The 23236-nt window shown below is 35.3% G+C and overlaps 1 protein-coding gene and 2 long non-coding RNA genes across 4 annotated transcripts; all 3 read left to right on the top strand.

Moving 5' to 3' along the window:
• Positions 1-9489: 9489 nt before the first annotated feature.
• Positions 9490-19639, top strand: LOC148180038 (kinase D-interacting substrate of 220 kDa-like). Of its 2 annotated transcripts, none has more exons than XM_088030670.1 (3): positions 9490-9731; positions 9785-10014; positions 10063-10181. In XM_088030670.1, exons 2-3 carry the CDS (start codon positions 9852-9854, stop codon positions 10083-10085), a joined length of 186 nt encoding a protein of 61 aa, XP_087886796.1. In that variant the 5' UTR covers positions 9490-9731; positions 9785-9851; the 3' UTR covers positions 10086-10181. The 2 variants fall into 2 exon arrangements, with proteins under 2 accessions (XP_087886796.1, XP_087886795.1); XM_088030669.1 differs by lacking the exon at positions 9490-9731 and adding an exon at positions 19550-19639 and having other exon boundaries at positions 9911-10014; positions 10063-10418.
• Positions 19640-20309: 670 nt separating this feature from the next.
• On the top strand, positions 20310-21850 carry LOC148180037 (uncharacterized). Its single transcript, XR_015769645.1, has 5 exons — positions 20310-20936; positions 20991-21179; positions 21243-21548; positions 21600-21713; positions 21764-21850. It is a non-coding gene; the product is annotated as an uncharacterized LOC148180037 (long non-coding RNA).
• A 102-nt stretch (positions 21851-21952) lies between these two features.
• LOC148180036 (uncharacterized) lies at positions 21953-22969 on the top strand. The gene is made up of 2 exons (XR_015769644.1): positions 21953-22036; positions 22665-22969. It is a non-coding gene; the product is annotated as an uncharacterized LOC148180036 (long non-coding RNA).
• The last annotated feature ends 267 nt before the right edge of the window (positions 22970-23236 follow it).

Below are 23236 nucleotides of genomic sequence, written 5' to 3'. Positions count from 1 at the left end.
GGTAAACTCAATAAATTTTGACTCATTTTACGCAGAATCTCACGCTGAATCCAAATCTGGAATTTAAATTCAGATCCGACAACAAATAACTGAGTTATGGCCCTTTGAATTTTTGGGTTGTGGCCAGATGGCCAAATTTTTGAAGGTTCCAAACAATTCATGCTCGATATCTCGAAAACTATGTCAGATATTGGAATGCGGTTTGCGGCATCGTTTTTCTCGCGATTTTTTACATAAGAAATCGTTTTTAAATTTTCCAAAAGTCGAAATTTGCAAATTTTCGCAAAAATTCATGACTAAAACTATGGCCAAACTTCTCATATCGATATCTCGCTTATTTTTTAGAGTAAACTCGAGTTATTATACATCAGTGAACGCAGAATTTTACGCAGATTCCAAATCTGGGATTTAAATTCAGATCCGACAACAAATAACTGAGTTATGGCCGATCAAAGTTTCGGATAGTTGATTTTCATTTTTCTCATTTTTCCCAATTTTCAAAGTTAAATATCTCGGAAACTATTAGAGATATTGAGATGCGGTTTGCGCCATCGTTTTTCTCGGCTCATTTTACGTTAGAAAAAGTGCTTAAAAGCCCAAAATTCGATAGTCGATTTTTCGCGAAAAAAAATTGCGACTCAAACGATGAAAATTTTTATTTTTTTTTATTTTTGGCCATAACTCCTAAACCGTTTGTTTGATCGATCTCAAATTGGGCCAGTGGATAGATTTTGAGCTCCTCTTTCGACTGATATATAATTCAATGCTATTAAACGTCATTTTCATTTTGAAAACATTGATTGAAAATCACCCCAAAATGACCACTTCCAAACAGTTTTTGGTCAATGCTTTCTTTATTTCGTAGGTAAACTCAATAAATTTTGACTCATTTTACGCAGAATCTCACGCTGAATCCAAATCTGGAATTTAAATTCAGATCCGACAACAAATAACTGAGTTATGGCCGTTTGAATTTTTGGGTTGTCGCCAGATGGCCAAATTTTTGAAGGTTCCAAACAATTCATGCTCGATATCTCGAAAACTATTTCAGATATTGGAATGCGGTTTGCGGCATCGTTTTTCTCGCGATTTTTTACATAAGAAATTGTTTTTAGATTTTCCAAAAGTCGAAATTTGCAAATTTTCGCAAAAATTCATGACTAAAACTATGGCCAAACTTCTCATATCGATATCTCGCTTATTTTTTAGAGTAAACTCGAGTTATTATACATCAGTGAACGCAGAATTTTACGCAGATTCCAAATCTGGGATTTAAATTCAGATCCGACAACAAATAACTGAGTTATGGCCGATCAAAGTTTCGGATAGTTGATTTTCATTTTTTCTCATTTTTCCCAATTTTCAAAGTTAAATATCTCGGAAACTATTAGAGATATTGAGATGCGGTTTGCGCCATCGTTTTTCTCGGCTCATTTTACGTTAGAAAAAGTGCTTAAAAGCCCAAAATTCGATAGTCGATTTTTCGCGAAAAAAAATTGCGACTCAAACGATGAAAATTTTTATTTTTTTTTATTTTTGGGCATAACTCGAAAACCGTTTGTTTGATCGATCTCAAATTGGGCCAGTGGATAGATTTTGAGCTCCTCTTTCGACTGATATATAATTCAATGCTATTAAACGTCATTTTCATTTTGAAAACATTGATTGAAAATCACCCCAAAATGACCACTTCCAAACAGTTTTTGGTCAATGCTTTCTTTATTTCGTAGGTAAACTCAATAAATTTTGACTCATTTTACGCAGAATCTCACGCTGAATCCAAATCTGGAATTTAAATTCAGATCCGACAACAAATAACTGAGTTATGGCCGTTTGAATTTTTGGGTTGTCGCCAGATGGCCAAATTTTTGAAGGTTCCAAACAATTCATGCTCGATATCTCGAAAACTATTTCAGATATTGGAATGCGGTTTGCGGCATCGTTTTTCTCGCGATTTTTTACATAAGAAATCGTTTTTAGATTTTCCAAAAGTCGAAATTTGCAAATTTTCGCAAAAATTCATGACTAAAACTATGGCCAAACTTCTCATATCGATATCTCGCTTATTTTTTAGAGTAAACTCGAGTTGTTATACATCAGTGAACGCAGAATTTTACGCAGATTCCAAATCTGGGATTTAAATTCAGATCCGACAACAAATAACTGAGTTATGGCCGATCAAATTTTCGGATAGTTGATTTTCATTTTTTCTCATTTTTCCCAATTTTCAAAGTTAAATATCTCGGAAACTATTAGAGATATTGAGATGCTGTTTGCGCCATCGTTTTTCTCGGCTCATTTTACGTTAGAAAAAGTGCTTAAAAGCCCAAAATTCGATAGTCGATTTTTCGCGAAAAAAAATTGCGACTCAAACGATGAAAATTTTTATTTTTTTTTATTTTTGACCATAACTCGTAAACCGTTTGTTTGATCGATCTCAAATTGGGCCAGTGGATAGATTTTGAGCTCCTCTTTCGACTGATATATAATTCAATGCTATTAAACGTCATTTTCATTTTGAAAACATTGATTGAAAATCACCCCAAAATGACCACTTCCAAACAGTTTTTGGTCAATGCTTTCTTTATTTCGTAGGTAAACTCAATAAATTTTGACTCATTTTACGCAGAATCTCACGCTGAATCCAAATCTGGAATTTAAATTCAGATCCGACAACAAATAACTGAGTTATGGCCGTTTGAATTTTTGGGTTGTCGCCAGATGGCCAAATTTTTGAAGGTTCCAAACAATTCATGCTCGATATCTCGAAAACTATTTCAGATATTGGAATGCGGTTTGCGGCATCGTTTTTCTCGCGATTTTTTACATAAGAAATCGTTTTTAGATTTTCCAAAAGTCGAAATTTGCAAATTTTCGCAAAAATTCATGACTAAAACTATGGCCAAACTTCTCATATCGATATCTCGCTTATTTTTTAGAGTAAACTCGAGTTGTTATACATCAGTGAACGCAGAATTTTACGCAGATTCCAAATCTGGGATTTAAATTCAGATCCGACAACAAATAACTGAGTTATGGCCGATCAAAGTTTCGGATAGTTGATTTTCATTTTTTCTCATTTTTCCCAATTTTCAAAGTTAAATATCTCGGAAACTATTAGAGATATTGAGATGCTGTTTGCGCCATCGTTTTTCTCGGCTCATTTTACGTTAGAAAAAGTGCTTAAAAGCCCAAAATTCGATAGTCGATTTTTCGCGAAAAAAAATTGCGACTCAAACGATGAAAATTTTTATTTTTTGTTATTTTTGACCATAACTCGTAAACCGTTTGTTTGATCGATCTCAAATTGGGCCAGTGGATAGATTTTGAGCTCCTCTTTCGACTGATATATAATTCAGTGCTATTAAACGTCATTTTCATTTTGAAAACATTGATTGAAAATCACCCCAAAATGACCACTTCCAAACAGTTTTTGGTCAATGCTTTCTTTATTTCTTAGGAAAACTCAATAAATTTTGACTCATTTTACGCAGAATCTCACGCTGAATCCAAATCTGGAATTTAAATTCAGATCCGACAACAAATAACTGAGTTATGGCCGTTTGAATTTTTGGGTTGTCGCCAGATGGCCAAATTTTTGAAGGTTCCAAACAATTCATGCTCGATATCTCGAAAACTATTTCAGATATTGGAATGCGGTTTGCGGCATCGTTTTTCTCGCGATTTTTTACATAAGAAATCGTTTTTAGATTTTCCAAAAGTCGAAATTTGCAAATTTTCGCAAAAATTCATGACTAAAACTATGGCCAAACTTCTCATATCGATATCTCGCTTATTTTTTAGAGTAAACTCGAGTTATTATACATCAGTGAACGCAGAATTTTACGCAGATTCCAAATCGGGGATTTAAATTCAGATCCGACAACAAATAACTGAGTTATGGCCGATCAAAGTTTCGGATAGTTGATTTTCATTTTTTCTCATTTTTCCCAATTTTCAAAGTTAAATATCTCGGAAACTATTAGAGATATTGAGATGCGGTTTGCGCCATCGTTTTTCTCGGCTCATTTTACGGTAGAAAAAGTGCTTAAAAGCCCAAAATTCGATAGTCGATTTTTCGCGAAAAAAAATTGCGACTCAAACGATGAAAATTTTTATTTTTTTTTATTTTTGACCATAACTCGAAAACCGTTTGTTTGATCGATCTCAAATTGGGCCAGTGGATAGATTTTGAGCTCCTCTTTCGACTGATATATAATTCAATGCTATTAAACGTCATTTTCATTTTGAAAACATTGATTGAAAATCACCCCAAAATGACCACTTCCAAACAGTTTTTGGTCAATGCTTTCTTTATTTCGTAGGTAAACTCAATAAATTTTGACTCATTTTACGCAGAATCTCACGCTGAATCCAAATCTGGAATTTAAATTCAGATCCGACAACAAATAACTGAGTTATGGCCGTTTGAATTTTTGGGTTGTCGCCAGATGGCCAAATTTTTGAAGGTTCCAAACAATTCATGCTCGATATCTCGAAAACTATTTCAGATATTGGAATGCGGTTTGCGGCATCGTTTTTCTCGCGATTTTTTACATAAGAAATCGTTTTTAGATTTTCCAAAAGTCGAAATTTGCAAATTTTCGCAAAAATTCATGACTAAAACTATGGCCAAACTTCTCATATCGATATCTCGCTTATTTTTTAGAGTAAATTTGAGTTATTATACATCAGTGAACGCAGAATTTTACGCAGATTGCAAATTTGGGATTTAAATTTAGTGTCTTTATGATGTCATGGCTTTTGTAGTATCAGAGGAAGATTAACACCTAAAACTATTTGGTTTGTTTTAGTCGGAAAAAGAAATGAGCACTGAAATGTCCGACAAGCTGGCTGCGGTTACATCAGCATATAAAAACCACAATGATCTACAAGAATTGAAGAAGTCGTTAAATGAGATATTTTTGAGGAAGCGCCACTTGCGAAGGACTAACCTTGGCTCTTGGCTCTTGGATCAGTTGGAATTAGAGCAATAATCAATTACCATTAATTAAGAATGGATAGTTTCGTCCATTTCAGATTGTTTCCCTCGTCTTTTTTAGGTAAGCCAACAAACATGTTCCTAATGAAACTTTTTCACACTTTTTGCAAGAAGGAGGGAGAGTGTCGAGTTTGTGTTTTTTTATTTTATTAATACTCCTTTAGTTTAATTTGAGGGTATTGTTTTTTATCATTCTTCCTTATTCCTGCAAATGGTTTTGATTCAAAAATTGTAAGTTTTAAAAACAAAAGTTTAGCCCTCTGGTGAGAGGAGGCGTGAACTATCAACTTCGGCGTTATTCCGCTAGGTGGCTTTTATGGAAAAACTTCTCTCACTTTTCGGTGTAAATAAATACAATAAACTACTTAACTTGTTAATTTTAACCTCAGAAAAACGAATCTGAACTTTGATTTAAGATTTACGACTTTGTTAATATTTTATTTAATATTATTTATGGACTAAAGACTGTTGACGCATGTCCTAGCTTCTATGCTTCGTTGACAGATTGCTTGACGCGGGAAATTGAATTTTAAAATTTTAATTTGCATTTTCTCAAAAAATCTTGCAGATAGCGAGGAACGGAGACCAAAAATGGATGTGGAAATGTCAAATTATGCCATGTGCATAGTTTCGAGTCGATCTGCGAACTTTCGCGTTTTTCGCCAAAAAAAGTTCAAAGACTAAACATCATCGATTTTTGGCGATTTCGACAAAAAATAAAATCTCTTTGAAACCGACTTTTTCCATCAATTTGGACCTCAGGAACAAGAATCCGTCAAAGATTTTTCGCTCAGACGCTCCGTTAATGTTTTATTAATTTTTCAAACTTTTATTTGGTTTGCAGTTTTTCGATGAAAATTAAAGCAAGAAAATACTCTTTTTATTAATTTTGTCCTCAGGAGTAAGAATCTAAAGTCTGATTTAACATTCACGACTTGGTTACGATTCTATTAATTATTAAAAATTATTGTGTCTCTATCTTAACGTATGTCTTAACTTGACTATTTTGACAGCACACATTGAGGTTATGTTCATGATTTAACAAGAAACTACCAGAATTCTTTACTGTTTACTTTCTCGTTCTTCTGGGCATGGTAGCAAAGAAATTACACAAGTTAAGAAGTTCATTTGAAGCTATTTAGAGTTGGAGTTGATTTGCAACAAATTGATGGGTCTTTATTGAAATTTTTAAACGCAGGTAAGCTGAAAACTGTTTGAATTCCAGCCTTGAAATGTTTCGTGGTATTTCCAGGTTCCAACTTCATTACCAGAGTTTATTATTAAAGAGACTGAATCGATGGATGATACCCATAGCCTAAGATGTCGAAAAGGCGGTTGTCGTCGCTCAACGCTGAAGGACTCTGCAAGTTATTGCACAGAATTGAAGAAACCACCCATTCAGTGCTCCCAGAGTACAGTGAATTGATCCATCACGAAAAAGGTGCTGCTTTACTGCAATATGGATGAAAAAGGTTAAATTCAAAGTCAAATGTTCTTTTTCCAGTGGTTGAAGATGTCGTTCAGTGACTGGGAGATGTTTCAAGTGTTGCCTTATTGCATTGCGGGAGCACGAAGTTTGCAATGTTGAGTCTACGAGCAGAAAACGAGTATTCTCCTCTAGAGAAGAGCCAAAGGAACTCAACCAACGGAAACAGAGCATCATCGAGATGCAGTTGTCAAGAAAGAAAATATGTACTACAAAGGCTCTGAAGGTCATCTGGTGTCTTGTGAGCTATTTTGTGAAGTCAAGGAAACATCATTTATTGGTTTCTTGAAAACGCGAGATCTGTTTGTTCAGGAAGGATGGAAGGTTTGTTTGTTTTCTTTTCTCTCCATTCATGGTCTCACCTTAATCTCTTAGTTGCAGCTTAACACAACTTTGTTGTCTTTCCTGTTGGTCAAGAAGCAGGCGCAATTAAAAGCTTTGCCGTGAAGAAACAGCAATTGACTGCACAGAGTAAGAAGAGTTTTTCAGGTGAGATAAACAAACATGTTCTTGATGAAACTTTTTTACACTTCTTGCAGGAAGGAAGATGGTGGAAGGCGTGATATTACATCAACACTCAACTCAGGCATAGGAATGATGCCGAAGAGAGGATGCGAAATCTCGAGGTTTTATAGGCTAAACAACTCCGGACTGACCGGACTATCCAGATACTTTGGGTGACAGTGCGGCGCGCGCGCGCGCTGTCGACTGAAGAGTCTGTTGATTTCGCTCAAGGATGGAATCGAAAGCGATCATTTCTGTGTCGAAGCTCTTCGAAATCGGGGAAGACTCAAAACCAAACACAAGTTTAGGTTTGTGGTTTTTCTTAAACTAATTTTGTTGATTTAGGAGAAAACGTTGCCAGAATTCGCCGACGAAATAAGAAAGTTGAAGGCGATGATCGTCAAACACGAAAACAGAATTCGAGCGTTGTTGTCTTATCATTTCTAAACAAGTGCTCAAATCGTTTGCAATTTTCGCTTCTACTTAATTATTATATCATTTTTTATCACCCCAAAGTGGCTCTTTAATATATATTATCTACGATTGTTAAATGTCTAGTTATAGAAGATTATAATATTTTTATGAAACAAATTTTCGCGAAAATTCATGATTAAAAAAACAATGCCAAACTTCTCATATCGATATCTCGCTTGTTTTTTGGTGTAAACTTGCGTTATTATACATCATTTTACCCATCGGCCACGGTGGATTATTCCCACGGACATTTACCCATTGTTAATCCCATCCTGATCTGAAGGCTTTGGATCACATCCCTTTGGTCCGTCCAGAGGTCGATTCTCCACCCACATCTAGCCCTTAAGATCTTGTACTTGAAGTTGGTATGGTTCCTAGCCTGCGAATTTACGTTCTTTTTCTTTTTGGCGAAGTCAGAAACGCAGCTGCTGGTGGTGCTGATGCTAGTGACAAGTTGTCACGTTCCAAATGTTGCAGGTGAAGCGAGAGTTCCACGACTTCCGATGCACGTGACGTTGACTCCGCGGAAGCTTAGCCCTTCTTCGTTTTCACCGGCCTCATCTTCAGTCTCTCTGCCTCTTCGTGGTCCTCACCGCCCAAACACGGTACAAGAAATTCACGGCTTTCATCCAAGTCGTCTTCTCGGTTCTAATCCTCCTGAAATCAACCCAGAAAACTGAAAAACGATATTAAAATCCGCTCGGTTTCGAACAGTTTTCGCACCATCTTCGATCAGGGAAACAGTCCGCGAAGAGTGCAGCTCGTTTTACAGCGCGATCAAATCGACAAGAGGTACAACTTGTACACGTTCGAAATCACCACGAAAGTGCAAGCGGGGATTTTAAGGGGGGACACTTTTCAACAACGAGGTGGGGGGTTCAAGGTACAAGTCGGGTTAGACGAAATCGGCTGTCTCGCTTGTAGTAACAACAATTTAACGACGGTCAAAAGTCCGAAAGAAGCGAGATTTAATGTAAGGAGTGTAGTCGAGGCGGTTTTCAACGTCTTTCTAAGTCCTGTTGTAGTTTTTAAGTAGAAACTTTGTACTCATTAATTTATTCATGTTAATGTTCGTGTTATTAATAAATTTCTTTAAATTTGCCGGTTCTTATTTGGGCTGTGTGTGATTGGTTGAAAACTAAACAGGTTTCTTCGCGACTGATATTTGAAATTTAATCGAAACCTTCTTAAAACATTTTTTTTAACCTTCTTAAAACATTTTTTTTTATTAATTTAGACTTCAGGAACAAGATTCTGTACTCTAAAGTCGGATTCAAAACGTAATTATAAGTTTACTTAAAATTAAAATTTGCAATGTGGGTAGGCAACCAATTATACACACATTATGCATTCATTTTTCGGTGTAAATAAATACAATAAACTACTTAACTTGTTAATTTTAATCTCAGAAAAACGAATCTAAACTTTGTTTTAAGATTTACGACTTTGTTAATATTTTATTTAATATTATTTATGGACAGATCTGTTGACGCATGTCCTAGCTTCTATGCTTCGTTGACAGATTGCTTGACGCGGGAAATTGAATTTTAAAATTTTTAATTTGCATTTTCTCAAAAAATCTTGCAGATAGCGAGGAACGGAGACCAAAAATGGATGTGGAAATGTCAAATTATGCCATGTGCATAGTTTCGTGTCGATCTGCGAACTTTCGCGTTTTTCGCCAAAAAAAGTTCAAAGACTAAACATCATGGATTTTTGGCGATTTCGACAAAAAATAAAATCTCTTTGAAACCGACTTTTTCCATCAATTTGGACCTCAGGAACAAGAATCCGTCAAAGATTTTTCGATCCGACGCTCCGTTAATGTTTTATTAATTTTTCAAACTTTTATTTGGTTTGCAGTTTTTCGATGAAAATTAAAGCAAGAAAATACTCTTTTTATTAATTTTGTCCTCAGGAGTAAGAATCTGAAGTCTGATTTAACATTCACGACTTGGTTACGATTCTATTAATTATTTAAAAATGGTATTGTCTATCTTAACGTATGTCTTAACTTGAATATTTTGACAGCACACATTGAGGTTATGTTCATGATTTACTAAACTTATTTTCAGAGTACAACAAATGATTAACAACGATCCTGCTTGCACAAGAGACTACCAGAATTCTTTACTGTTTACTTTCTCGTTCTTCTGGGCATGGTAGCAAAGAAATTACACAAGTTAAGAAGTTCATTTGAAGCTATTTTTAGTTGGAGTTGATTTGCAACAAATTGATGGGTCTTATTGAAATTTTTAAACGCAGGTAAGCTGAAAACTGTTTGAATTCCAGCCTTGAAATGTTTCGTGGTATTTTAGGTTCCAACTTCATTACCAGAGTTTATTATTAAGAGACTGAATCGATGGATGATACCCATAGCCTAAGATGTCGAAAAGGCGGTTGTCGTCGCTCAACGCTAAAGGACTCTGCAAGTTATTGCACAGAATTGAAGAAACCACCTATTCAGTGCTCCCAGAGAACAGTGAATTGATCAAGGAGCATAACATCATGAAAAAGGTGCTGCTTTACTGCAATGTGGATGAAAAAGGTTAAATTTAAACATGTTTTAAGTCAAAGTCAAATGTTCTTTTTCCAGTGGTTGAAGATGTCGTTCAGTGACTGGGAAATGTTCAGAGTGTTGCTGATTTCATTGCGGGAGCACGAAGTTTGCAACGTTTTCAAACCTGATGAGTCTACAAGCAAAAAACGAGTGTTTCTCCAGAGAAGGCTCAAAGGAACTCAACCAACGGAAACAAAGTATCATCGAGATGCAGTTGTCAAGAAAGAAAATACTACAAAGGCTCTGAAGGTCATCTGGTGTCTTGTCAGCTATTTTGTGAAGTCAAAGAAACATCAAGGAATGGAAGTTTATAGAGAATTTTTATTGGTTTTTTGAAAACGCGAGATCTGGAATTCTGGATGCATCGCTGCTTGTTTGAGGAAGGATGGAAGGTTTGTTTTCTTTTCTCTCCATTTATGGTTTTTGGCAAACCTGCGCTAGACGTTAACTGTTACCAATAAACATCCCTAGGGGCTGCTACCAACTTTAGACGAGTGCATTTGATGGTCACGTGCAGTAAAATTCGTAATTTTGGAATGCGGTTTGCGGCATCGTTTTTCTCGCGATTTTTTACATAAGAAATCGTTTTTAGATTTTCCAAAAGTCGAAATTTGCAAATTTTCGCAAAAATTCATGACTAAAACTATGGCCAAACTTCTCATATCGATATCTCGCTTATTTTTTAGAGTAAACTCGAGTTATTATACATCAGTGAACGCAGAATTTTACGCAGATTCCAAATCTGGGATTTAAATTCAGATCCGACAACAAATAACTGAGTTATGGCCGATCAAAGTTTCGGATAGTTGATTTTCATTTTTTCTCATTTTTCCCAATTTTCAAAGTTAAATATCTCGGAAACTATTAGAGATATTGAGATGCGGTTTGCGCCATCGTTTTTCTCGGCTCATTTTACGTTAGAAAAAGTGCTTAAAAGCCCAAAATTCGATAGTCGATTTTTCGCGAAAAAAAATTGCGACTCAAACGATGAAAATTTTTATTTTTTTTTATTTTTGACCATAACTCGTAAACCGTTTGTTTGATCGATCTCAAATTGGGCCAGTGGATAGATTTTGAGCTCCTCTTTCGACTGATATACAGGGTCCGGCAACACTTGTGTCCACCCCCAAAATCGTCTTTAATTTTAACGAGAAAATTTTGAAAATTTGCATACGCTCACAGTTGACAAAACTCTAGAAGCTAACGCAAAAATTTGTTTTTTATCACTCATAGTTTTGGCGTCGCGACGCCTTAAAAATCTAATTTTTAGGTAATTGTGAGGTTTTGTGATATCAACCCCTAATTTAATTTTTTTTCAATATAAATGTGTTAAAAATATCTCAGTTGTTATTTTAAATTTTATGTAAATTGTCTTCAAAATTTGAGAAAAAAATGCTGTTTTATCAAGTTAGTTTCCAATTTCATTACGTCAAAATTGAGAACTACGTTTACACCGGTCTGTCAACATCTTGTGTCACAAATGACATCTATCCTTTGGCTCGCTTTAGATTGTAACAAAAGTCTTACTTGATGAAATTGTTGCTTTATCAATGTTAATTAATGATTTCTGGTGTCCATAAAGTGCAACATGCCCGTGTTAATCAAAATTAACTTTTATAAGAGTGAATGAAGTGACTTGTGAAATTTTGGTGTAAACGTAGTTTGCCGCTGCGCTGTCATAATTTTGAAAACTAACTTGATAAAACAGCGTTTTTTTCGCAAATTTTAAACACAATTTGCATTAGATTTAAAATAAAAACTCAGATGTTTGTATCACAATTATGTTGAAAAAAAATTGAATTCGCGAATATTTCCGCAAAAACTCAAAAATTGCTAAAAATTATACTTTTTAGGCGTCGCGACGCCAACCAAACCGTGATAAAAAATAAATTTTTGCGTCAGCTTCTAGAGCTTTGTCAACTATGAGCGTACAAAAATTTTCATAATTGTAACTTTAAAATTAAAGACGATTTTGGGGGTGGACACAAGTGTTGCCGGACCCTGTATAATTCAATGCTATTAAACGTCATTTTCATTTTGAAAACATTGATTGAAAATCACCCCAAAATGACCACTTCCAAACAGTTTTTGGTCAATGCTTTCTTTATTTCGTAGGTAAACTCAATAAATTTTGACTCATTTTACGCAGAATCTCACGCTGAATCCAAATCTGGAATTTAAATTCAGATCCGACAACAAATAACTGAGTTATGGCCGTTTGAATTTTTGGGTTGTCGCCAGATGGCCAAATTTTTGAAGGTTCCAAACAATTCATGCTCGATATCTCGAAAACTATTTCAGATATTGGAATGCGGTTTGCGGCATCGTTTTTCTCGCGATTTTTTACATAAGAAATCGTTTTTAGATTTTCCAAAAGTCGAAATTTGCAAATTTTCGCAAAAATTCATGACTAAAACTATGGCCAAACTTCTCATATCGATATCTCGCTTATTTTTTAGAGTAAACTCGAGTTATTATACATCAGTAAACGCAGAATTTTACGCAGATTCCAAATCTGGGATTTAAATTCAGATCCGACAACAAATAACTGAGTTATGGCCGATCAAAGTTTCGGATAGTTGATTTTCATTTTTTCTCATTTTTCCCAATTTTCAAAGTTAAATATCTCGGAAACTATTAGAGATATTGAGATGCGGTTTGCGCCATCGTTTTTCTCGGCTCATTTTACGTTAGAAAAAGTGCTTAAAAGCCCAAAATTCGATAGTCGATTTTTCGCGAAAAAAAATTGCGACTCAAACGATGAAAATTTTTATTTTTTTTTATTTTTGGGCATAACTACTAAACCGTTTGTTTGATCCATCTCAAATTGGGCCAGTAGATAGATTTTGAGCTCCTCTTTCGACTGATATATAACTCAATGCTATTAAACGTCATTTTCATTTTGAAAACATTGATTGAAAATCACCCCAAAATGACCACTTCCAAACAGTTTTTGGTCAATGCTTTCTTTATTTCGTAGGTAAACTCAATAAATTTTGACTCATTTTACGCAGAATCTCACGCTGAATCCAAATCTGGAATTTAAATTCAGATCCGACAACAAATAACTGAGTTATGGCCGTTTGAATTTTTGGGTTGTCGCCAGATGGCCAAATTTTTGAAGGTTCCAAACAATTCATGCTCGATATCTCGAAAACTATTTCAGATATTGGAATGCGGTTTGCGGCATCGTTTTTCTCGCGATTTTTTACATAAGAAATCGTTTTTAGATTTTCCAAAAGTCGAAATTTGCAAATTTTCGCAAAAATTCATGACTAAAACTATGGCCAAACTTCTCATATCGATATCTCGCTTATTTTTTAGAGTAAACTCGAGTTATTATACATCAGTAAACGCAGAATTTTACGCAGATTCCAAATCTGGGATTTAAATTCAGATCCGACAACAAATAACTGAGTTATGGCCGATCAAAGTTTCGGATAGTTGATTTTCATTTTTTCTCATTTTTCCCAATTTTCAAAGTTAAATATCTCGGAAACTATTAGAGATATTGAGATGCGGTTTGCGCCATCGTTTTTCTCGGCTCATTTTACGTTAGAAAAAGTGCTTAAAAGCCCAAAATTCGATAGTCGATTTTTCGCGAAAAAAAATTGCGACTCAAACGATGAAAATTTTTATTTTTTTTATTTTTGGGCATAACTCCTAAACCGTTTGTTTGATCGATCTCAAATTGAGCCAGTAGATAGATTTCGAGCTCCTCTTTCGAATGATATATAATACAATGCTATTAAACGTCATTTTCATTTTGAAAACATTGATTGAAAATCACCCCAAAATGACCACTTCCAAACAGTTTTTGGTCAATGCTTTCTTTATTTCGTAGGTAAACTCAATAAATTTTGACTCATTTTACGCAGAATCTCACGCTGAATCCAAATCTGGAATTTAAATTCAGATCCGACAACAAATAACTGAGTTATGGCCGTTTGAATTTTTGGGTTGTCGCCAGATGGCCAAATTTTTGAAGGTTCCAAACAATTCATGCTCGATATCTCGAAAACTATTTCAGATATTGGAATGCGGTTTGCGGCATCGTTTTTCTCGCGATTTTTTACATAAGAAATCGTTTTTAGATTTTCCAAAAGTCGAAATTTGCAAATTTTCGCAAAAATTCATGACTAAAACTATGGCCAAACTTCTCATATCGATATCTCGCTTATTTTTTAGAGTAAACTCGAGTTATTATACATCAGTGAACGCAGAATTTTACGCAGATTCCAAATCTGGGATTTAAATTCAGATCCGACAACAAATAACTGAGTTATGGCCGATCAAAGTTTCGGATAGTTGATTTTCATTTTTTCTCATTTTTCCCAATTTTCAAAGTTAAATATCTCGGAAACTATTAGAGATATTGAGATGCGGTTTGCGCCATCGTTTTTCTCGGCTCATTTTACGTTAGAAAAAGTGCTTAAAAGCCCAAAATTCGATAGTCGATTTTTCGCGAAAAAAAATTGCGACTCAAACGATGAAAATTTTTATTTTTTTTTATTTTTGACCATAACTCGAAAACCGTTTGTTTGATCGATCTCAAATTGGGCCAGTGGATAGATTTTGAGCTCCTCTTTCGACTGATATATAATTCAATGCTATTAAACGTCATTTTCATTTTGAAAACATTGATTGAAAATCACCCCAAAATGACCACTTCCAAACAGTTTTTGGTCAATGCTTTCTTTATTTCGTAGGTAAACTCAATAAATTTCGACTCATTTTACGCAGAATCTCACGCTGAATCCAAATCTGGAATTTAAATTCAGATCCGACAACAAATAACTGAGTTATGGCCGTTTGAATTTTTGGGTTGTCGCCAGATGGCCAAATTTTTGAAGGTTCCAAACAATTCATGCTCGATATCTCGAAAACTATTTCAGATATTGGAATGCGGTTTGCGGCATCGTTTTTCTCGCGATTTTTTACATAAGAAATCGTTTTTAGATTTTCCAAAAGTCGAAATTTGCAAATTTTCGCAAAAATTCATGACTAAAACTATGGCCAAACTTCTCATATCGATATCTCGCTTATTTTTTAGAGTAAACTCGAGTTATTATACATCAGTGAACGCAGAATTTTACGCAGATTCCAAATCTGGGATTTAAATTCAAATCCGACAACAAATAACTGAGTTATGGCCGATCAAAGTTTCGGATAGTTGATTTTCATTTTTTCTCATTTTTCCCAATTTTCAAAGTTAAATATCTCGGAAACTATTAGAGATATTGAGATGCGGTTTGCGCCATCGTTTTTCTCGGCTCATTTTACGTTAGAAAAAGTGCTTAAAAGCCCAAAATTCGATAGTCGATTTTTCGCGAAAAAAAATTGCGACTCAAACGATGAAAATTTTTATTTTTTTTTATTTTTGGCCATAACTCCTAAACCGTTTGTTTGATCGATCTCAAATTGAGCCAGTAGATAGATTTCGAGCTCCTCTTTCGAATGATATATAATACAAAGGTATTAAACGTCGTTTTTACATTAAAAATAGTGATTGAAAATCACCCCAAAATGACCACTTCCAAACAGTTTTTGGTCAATGCTTTCTTTATTTCGTAGGTAAACTCAATAAATTTTGACTCATTTTACGCAGAATCTCACGCTGAATCCAAATCTGGAATTTAAATTCAGATCCGACAACAAATAACTGAGTTATGGCCGTTTGAATTTTTGGGTTGTCGCCAGATGGCCAAATTTTTGAAGGTTCCAAACAATTCATGCTCGATATCTCGAAAACTATTTCAGATATTGGAATGCGGTTTGCGGCATCGTTTTTCTCGCGATTTTTTACATAAGAAATCGTTTTTAGATTTTCCAAAAGTCGAAATTTGCAAATTTTCGCAAAAATTCATGACTAAAACTATGGCCAAACTTCTCATATCGATATCGCGCTTATTTTTAAGAGTAAACTCGAGTTATTATACATCAGTGAACGCAGAATTTTACGCAGATTCCAAATCTGGGATTTAAATTCAGATCCGACAACAAATAACTGAGTTATGGCCGATCAAAGTTTCGGATAGTTGATTTTCATTTTTTCTCATTTTTCCCAATTTTCAAAGTTAAATATCTCGGAAACTATTAGAGATATTGAGATGCGGTTTGCGCCATCGTTTTTTTCGGCTCATTTTACGTCAGAAAAAGTGCCTAATAGTCGAAAATTCGATAGTCGATTTTTCGCGAAAAAAAATTGCGACTCAAACGATGAAAATTTTTATTTTTTTTTATTTTTGGGCATAACTCCTAAACCGTTTGTTTGATCGATCTCAAATTGGGCCAGTAGATAGATTTTGAGCTCCTCTTTCGACTGATATATAATTCAATGCTATTAAACGTCATTTTCATTTTGAAAACATTGATTGAAAATCACCCCAAAATGACCACTTCCAAACAGTTTTTGGTCAATGCTTTCTTTATTTCGTAGGTAAACTCAATAAATTTCGACTCATTTTACGCAGAATCTCACGCTGAATCCAAATCTGGAATTTAAATTCAGATCCGACAACAAATAACTGAGTTATGGCCGTTTGAATTTTTGGGATGTCGCCAGATGGCCAAATTTTTGAAGGTTCCAAACAATTCATGCTCGATATCTCGAAAACTATTTCAGATATTGGAATGCGGTTTGCGGCATCGTTTTTCTCGCGATTTTTTACATAAGAAATCGTTTTTAGATTTTCCAAAAGTCGAAATTTGCAAATTTTCGCAAAAATTCATGACTAAAACTATGGCCAAACTTCTCATATCGATATCTCGCTTATTTTTAAGAGTAAACTCGAGTTATTATACATCAGTGAACGCAGAATTTTACGCAGATTCCAAATCTGGGATTTAAATTCAGATCCGACAACAAATAACTGAGTTATGGCCGATCAAAGTTTCGGATAGTTGATTTTCATTTTTTCTCATTTTTCCCAATTTTCAAAGTTAAATATCTCGGAAACTATTAGAGATATTGAGATGCGGTTTGCGCCATCGTTTTTCTCGGCTCATTTTACGTTAGAAAAAGTGCTTAAAAGCCCAAAATTCGATAGTCGATTTTTCGCGAAAAAAAATTGCGACTCAAACGATGAAAATTTTTATTTTTTTTTATTTTTGGCCATAACTCCTAAACCGTTTGTTTGATCGATCTCAAATTAGGCCAGTGGATAGATTTTGAGCTCCTCTTTCGACTGATATATAATTCAATGCTATTAAACGTCATTTTCATTTTGAAAACATTGATTGAAAATCACCCCAAAATGACCACTTCCAAACAGTTTTTGGTCAATGCTTTCTTTATTTCGTAGGTAAACTCAATAAATTTCGACTCATTTTACGCAGAATCTCACGCTGAATCCAAATCTGGACTTTAAATTCAGATCCGACAACAAATAACTGAGTTATGGCCGTTTGAATTTTTGGGTTGTCGCCAGATGGCCAAATTTTTGAAGGTTCCAAACAATTCATGCTCGATATCTCGAAAACTATTTCAGATATTGGAATGCGGTTTGCGGCATCGTTTTTCTCGCGATTTTTTACATAAGAAATCGTTTTTAGATTTTCCAAAAGTCGAAATTTGCAAATTTTCGCAAAAATTCATGACTAAAACTATGGCCAAACTTCTCATATCGATATCTCGCTTATTTTTTAGAGTAAACTCGAGTTATTATACATCAGTGAACGCAGAATTTTACGCAGATTCCAAATCTGGGATTTAAATTCAAATCCGACAACAAATAACTGAGTTATGGCCGATCAAAGTTTCGGATAGTTGATTTTCATTTTTTCTCATTTTTCCCAATTTTCAAAGTTAAATATCTCGGAAACTATTAGAGATATTGAGATGCGGTTTGCGCCATCGTTTTTCTCGGCTCATTTTACGTTAGAAAAAGTGCTTAAAAGCCCAAAATTCGATAGTCGATTTTTCGCGAAAAAAAATTGCGACTCAAACGATGAAAATTTTTATTTTTTTTTATTTTTGGCCATAACTCCTAAACCGTTTGTTTGATCGATCTCAAATTGAGCCAGTAGATAGATTTCGAGCTCCTCTTTCGAATGATATATAATACAAAGGTATTAAACGTCGTTTTTACATTAAAAATAGTGATTGAAAATCACCCCAAAATGACCACTTCCAAACAGTTTTTGGTCAATGCTTTCTTTATTTCGTAGGTAAACTCAATAAATTTTGACTCATTTTACGCAGAATCTCACGCTGAATCCAAATCTGGAATTTAAATTCAGATCCGACAACAAATAACTGAGTTATGGCCGTTTGAATTTTTGGGTTGTCGCCAGATGGCCAAATTTTTGAAGGTTCCAAACAATTCATGCTCGATATCTCGAAAACTATTTCAGATATTGGAATGCGGTTTGCGGCATCGTTTTTCTCGCGATTTTTTACATAAGAAATCGTTTTTAGATTTTCCAAAAGTCGAAATTTGCAAATTTTCGCAAAAATTCATGACTAAAACTATGGCCAAACTTCTCATATCGATATCTCGCTTATTTTTTAGAGTAAACTCGAGTTATTATGCATCAGTGAACGCAGCATTTTACGCAGATTCCAAATCTGGGATTTAAATTCAGATCCGACAACAAATAACTGAGTTATGGCCGATCAAAGTTTCGGATAGTTGATTTTCATTTTTTCTCATTTTTCCCAATTTTCAAAGTTAAATATCTCGGAAACTATTAGAGATATTGAGTTGCGGTTTGCGCCATCGTTTTTCTCGGCTCATTTTACGTTAGAAAAAGTGCTTAAAAGCCCAAAATTCGATAGTCGATTTTTCGCGAAAAAAAATTGCGACTCAAACGATGAAAATTTTTATTTTTTTTTATTTTTGACCATAACTCGTAAACCGTTTGTTTGATCGATCTCAAATTGGGCCAGTAGATAGATTTAGAGCTCCTTCTTCGAATGATATATAATACAAAGGTATTAAACGTCGTTTTTACATTAAAAATAGTGATTGAAAATCACCCCAAAATGACCACTTCCAAACTGTTTTTGGTCAATGCTTTCTTTATTTCTTAGGTAAACTCAATAAATTTTGACTCATTTGACGCAGAATCTCACGCTGAATCCAAATCTGGAATTTAAATTCAGATCCGACAACAAATAACTGAGTTATGGTCGTTTGAATTGTTGGGTTGTCGCCAGATGGCCAAATTTTTGAAGGTCCCAAACAATTCATGCTCGATATCTCGAAAACTATTTCAGATATTGGAATGCGGTTTGCGGCATCGTTTTTCTCGCGATTTTTTACATAAGAAATCGTTTTTAGATTTTCCAAAAGTCGAAATTTGCAAATTTTCGCAAAAATTCATGACTAAAACTATGGCCAAACTTCTCATATCGATATCTCGCTTATTTTTTAGAGTAAACTTGAGTTATTATACATCAGTGAACGCAGAATTTTACGCAGATTGCAAATTTGGGATTTAAATTTAGTGTCTTTATGATGTCATGGCTTTTGTAGTATCAGAGGAAGATTAACACCTAAAACTATTTGGTTTGTTTTAGTTGGAAAAAGAAATGAACACTGAAATGTCCGACAAGCTGGCTGCGGTTACATCAGCATATAAAAACAACAATGATCTACAAGAATTGAAGAAGTCGTTAAATGAGATATTTTTGAGGAAGCGCCACTTGCGAAGGACTAACCTTGGCTCTTGGCTCTTGGATCAGTTGGAATTAGAGCAATAATCAATTACCATTAATTAAGAATGGATAGTTTCGTCCATTTCAGATTGTTTCCCTCGTCTTTTTTAGGTAAGCCAACAAACATGTTCCTAATGAAACTTTTTCACACTTTTTGCAAGAAGGAGGGAGAGTGTCGAGTTTGTGTTTTTTTATTTTATTAATACTCCTTTAGTTTAATTTGAGGGTATTGTTTTTTATCATTCTTCCTTATTCCTGCAAATGGTTTTGATTCAAAAATTGTAAGTTTTAAAAACAAAAGTTTAGCCCTCTGGTGAGAGGAGGCGTGAACTATCAACTTCGGCGTTATTCCGCTAGGTGGCTTTTATGGAAAAACTTCTCTCACTTTTCGGTGTAAATAAATACAATAAACTACTTAACTTGTTAATTTTAACCTCAGAAAAACGAATCTGAACTTTGATTTAAGATTTACGACTTTGTTAATATTTTATTTAATATTATTTATGGACTAAAGACTGTTGACGCATGTCCTAGCTTCTATGCTTCGTTGACAGATTGCTTGACGCGGGAAATTGAATTTTAAAATTTTTAATTTGCATTTTCTCAAAAAATCTTGCAGATAGCGAGGAACGGAGACCAAAAATGGATGTGGAAATGTCAAATTATGCCATGTGCATAGTTTCGTGTCGATCTGCGAACTTTCGCGTTTTTCGCCAAAAAAAGTTCAAAGACTAAACATCATGGATTTTTGGCGATTTCGACAAAAAATAAAATCTCTTTGAAACCGACTTTTTCCATCAATTTGGACCTCAGGAACAAGAATCCGTCAAAGATTTTTCGATCAGACGCTCCGTTAATGTTTTATTAATTTTTCAAACTTTTATTTGGTTTGCAGTTTTTCGATGAAAATTAAAGCAAGAAAATACTCTTTTTATTAATTTTGTCCTCAGGAGTAAGAATCTAAAGTCTGATTTAACATTCACGACTTGGTTACGATTCTATTAATTATTAAAAATTATTGTGTCTCTATCTTAACGTATGTCTTAACTTGACTATTTTGACAGCACACATTGAGGTTATGTTCATGATTTAACAAGAAACTACCAGAATTCTTTACTGTTTACTTTCTCGTTCTTCTGGGCATGGTAGCAAAGAAATTACACAAGTTAAGAAGTTCATTTGAAGCTATTTAGAGTTGGAGTTGATTTGCAACAAATTGATGGGTCTTTATTGAAATTTTTAAACGCAGGTAAGCTGAAAACTGTTTGAATTCCAGCCTTGAAATGTTTCGTGGTATTTCCAGGTTCCAACTTCATTACCAGAGTTTATTATTAAAGAGACTGAATCGATGGATGATACCCATAGCCTAAGATGTCGAAAAGGCGGTTGTCGTCGCTCAACGCTGAAGGACTCTGCAAGTTATTGCACAGAATTGAAGAAACCACCCATTCAGTGCTCCCAGAGTACAGTGAATTGATCCATCACGAAAAAGGTGCTGCTTTACTGCAATATGGATGAAAAAGGTTAAATTCAAAGTCAAATGTTCTTTTTCCAGTGGTTGAAGATGTCGTTCAGTGACTGGGAGATGTTTCAAGTGTTGCCTTATTGCATTGCGGGAGCACGAAGTTTGCAATGTTGAGTCTACGAGCAGAAAACGAGTATTCTCCTCTAGAGAAGAGCCAAAGGAACTCAACCAACGGAAACAGAGCATCATCGAGATGCAGTTGTCAAGAAAGAAAATATGTACTACAAAGGCTCTGAAGGTCATCTGGTGTCTTGTGAGCTATTTTGTGAAGTCAAGGAAACATCATTTATTGGTTTCTTGAAAACGCGAGATCTGTTTGTTCAGGAAGGATGGAAGGTTTGTTTGTTTTCTTTTCTCTCCATTCATGGTCTCACCTTAATCTCTTAGTTGCAGCTTAACACAACTTTGTTGTCTTTCCTGTTGGTCAAGAAGCAGGCGCAATTAAAAGCTTTGCCGTGAAGAAACAGCAATTGACTGCACAGAGTAAGAAGAGTTTTTCAGGTGAGATAAACAAACATGTTCTTGATGAAACTTTTTTACACTTCTTGCAGGAAGGAAGATGGTGGAAGGCGTGATATTACATCAACACTCAACTCAGGCATAGGAATGATGCCGAAGAGAGGATGCGAAATCTCGAGGTTTTATAGGCTAAACAACTCCGGACTGACCGGACTATCCAGATACTTTGGGTGACAGTGCGGCGCGCGCGCGCGCTGTCGACTGAAGAGTCTGTTGATTTCGCTCAAGGATGGAATCGAAAGCGATCATTTCTGTGTCGAAGCTCTTCGAAATCGGGGAAGACTCAAAACCAAACACAAGTTTAGGTTTGTGGTTTTTCTTAAACTAATTTTGTTGATTTAGGAGAAAACGTTGCCAGAATTCGCCGACGAAATAAGAAAGTTGAAGGCGATGATCGTCAAACACGAAAACAGAATTCGAGCGTTGTTGTCTTATCATTTCTAAACAAGTGCTCAAATCGTTTGCAATTTTCGCTTCTACTTAATTATTATATCATTTTTTATCACCCCAAAGTGGCTCTTTAATATATATTATCTACGATTGTTAAATGTCTAGTTATAGAAGATTATAATATTTTTATGAAACAAATTTTCGCGAAAATTCATGATTAAAAAAACAATGCCAAACTTCTCATATCGATATCTCGCTTGTTTTTTGGTGTAAACTTGCGTTATTATACATCATTTTACCCATCGGCCACGGTGGATTATTCCCACGGACATTTACCCATTGTTAATCCCATCCTGATCTGAAGGCTTTGGATCACATCCCTTTGGTCCGTCCAGAGGTCGATTCTCCACCCACATCTAGCCCTTAAGATCTTGTACTTGAAGTTGGTATGGTTCCTAGCCTTTTTCTTTTTGGCGAAGTCAGAAACGCAGCTGCTGGTGGTGCTGATGCTAGTGACAAGTTGTCACGTTCCAAATGTTGCAGGTGAAGCGAGAGTTCCACGACTTCCGATGCACGTGACGTTGACTCCGCGGAAGCTTAGCCCTTCTTCGTTTTCACCGGCCTCATCTTCAGTCTCTCTGCCTCTTCGTGGTCCTCACCGCCCAAACACGGTACAAGAAATTCACGGCTTTCATCCAAGTCGTCTTCTCGGTTCTAATCCTCCTGAAATCAACCCAGAAAACTGAAAAACGATATTAAAATCCGCTCGGTTTCGAACAGTTTTCGCACCATCTTCGATCACGCAAGCAGTCCGCGAAGAGTGCAGCTCGTTTTACAGCGCGATCAAATCGACAAGAGGTACAACTTGTACACGTTCGAAATCACCACGAAAGTGCAAGCGGGGATTTTAAGGGGGGACACTTTTCAACAACGAGGTGGGGGGTTCAAGGTACAAGTCGGGTTAGACGAAATCGGCTGTCTCGCTTGTAGTAACAACAATTTAACGACGGTCAAAAGACCGAAAGAAGCGAGATTTAATGTAAGGAGTGTAGTCGAGGCGGTTTTCAACGTCTTTCTAAGTCCTGTTGTAGTTTTTAAGTAGAAACTTTGTACTC

Source organism: Gnatocerus cornutus, chromosome 2 (assembly GCF_029298725.1).
Source record: "Gnatocerus cornutus isolate USDA-ARS CGAHR chromosome 2, icGnaCorn1.1, whole genome shotgun sequence".
Classification (NCBI taxonomy): Eukaryota; Metazoa; Arthropoda; class Insecta; order Coleoptera; family Tenebrionidae; genus Gnatocerus; species Gnatocerus cornutus.
Note: the sequence above shows the minus strand (reverse complement) of the source record. Positions and strands in the feature narration are given on the sequence as shown.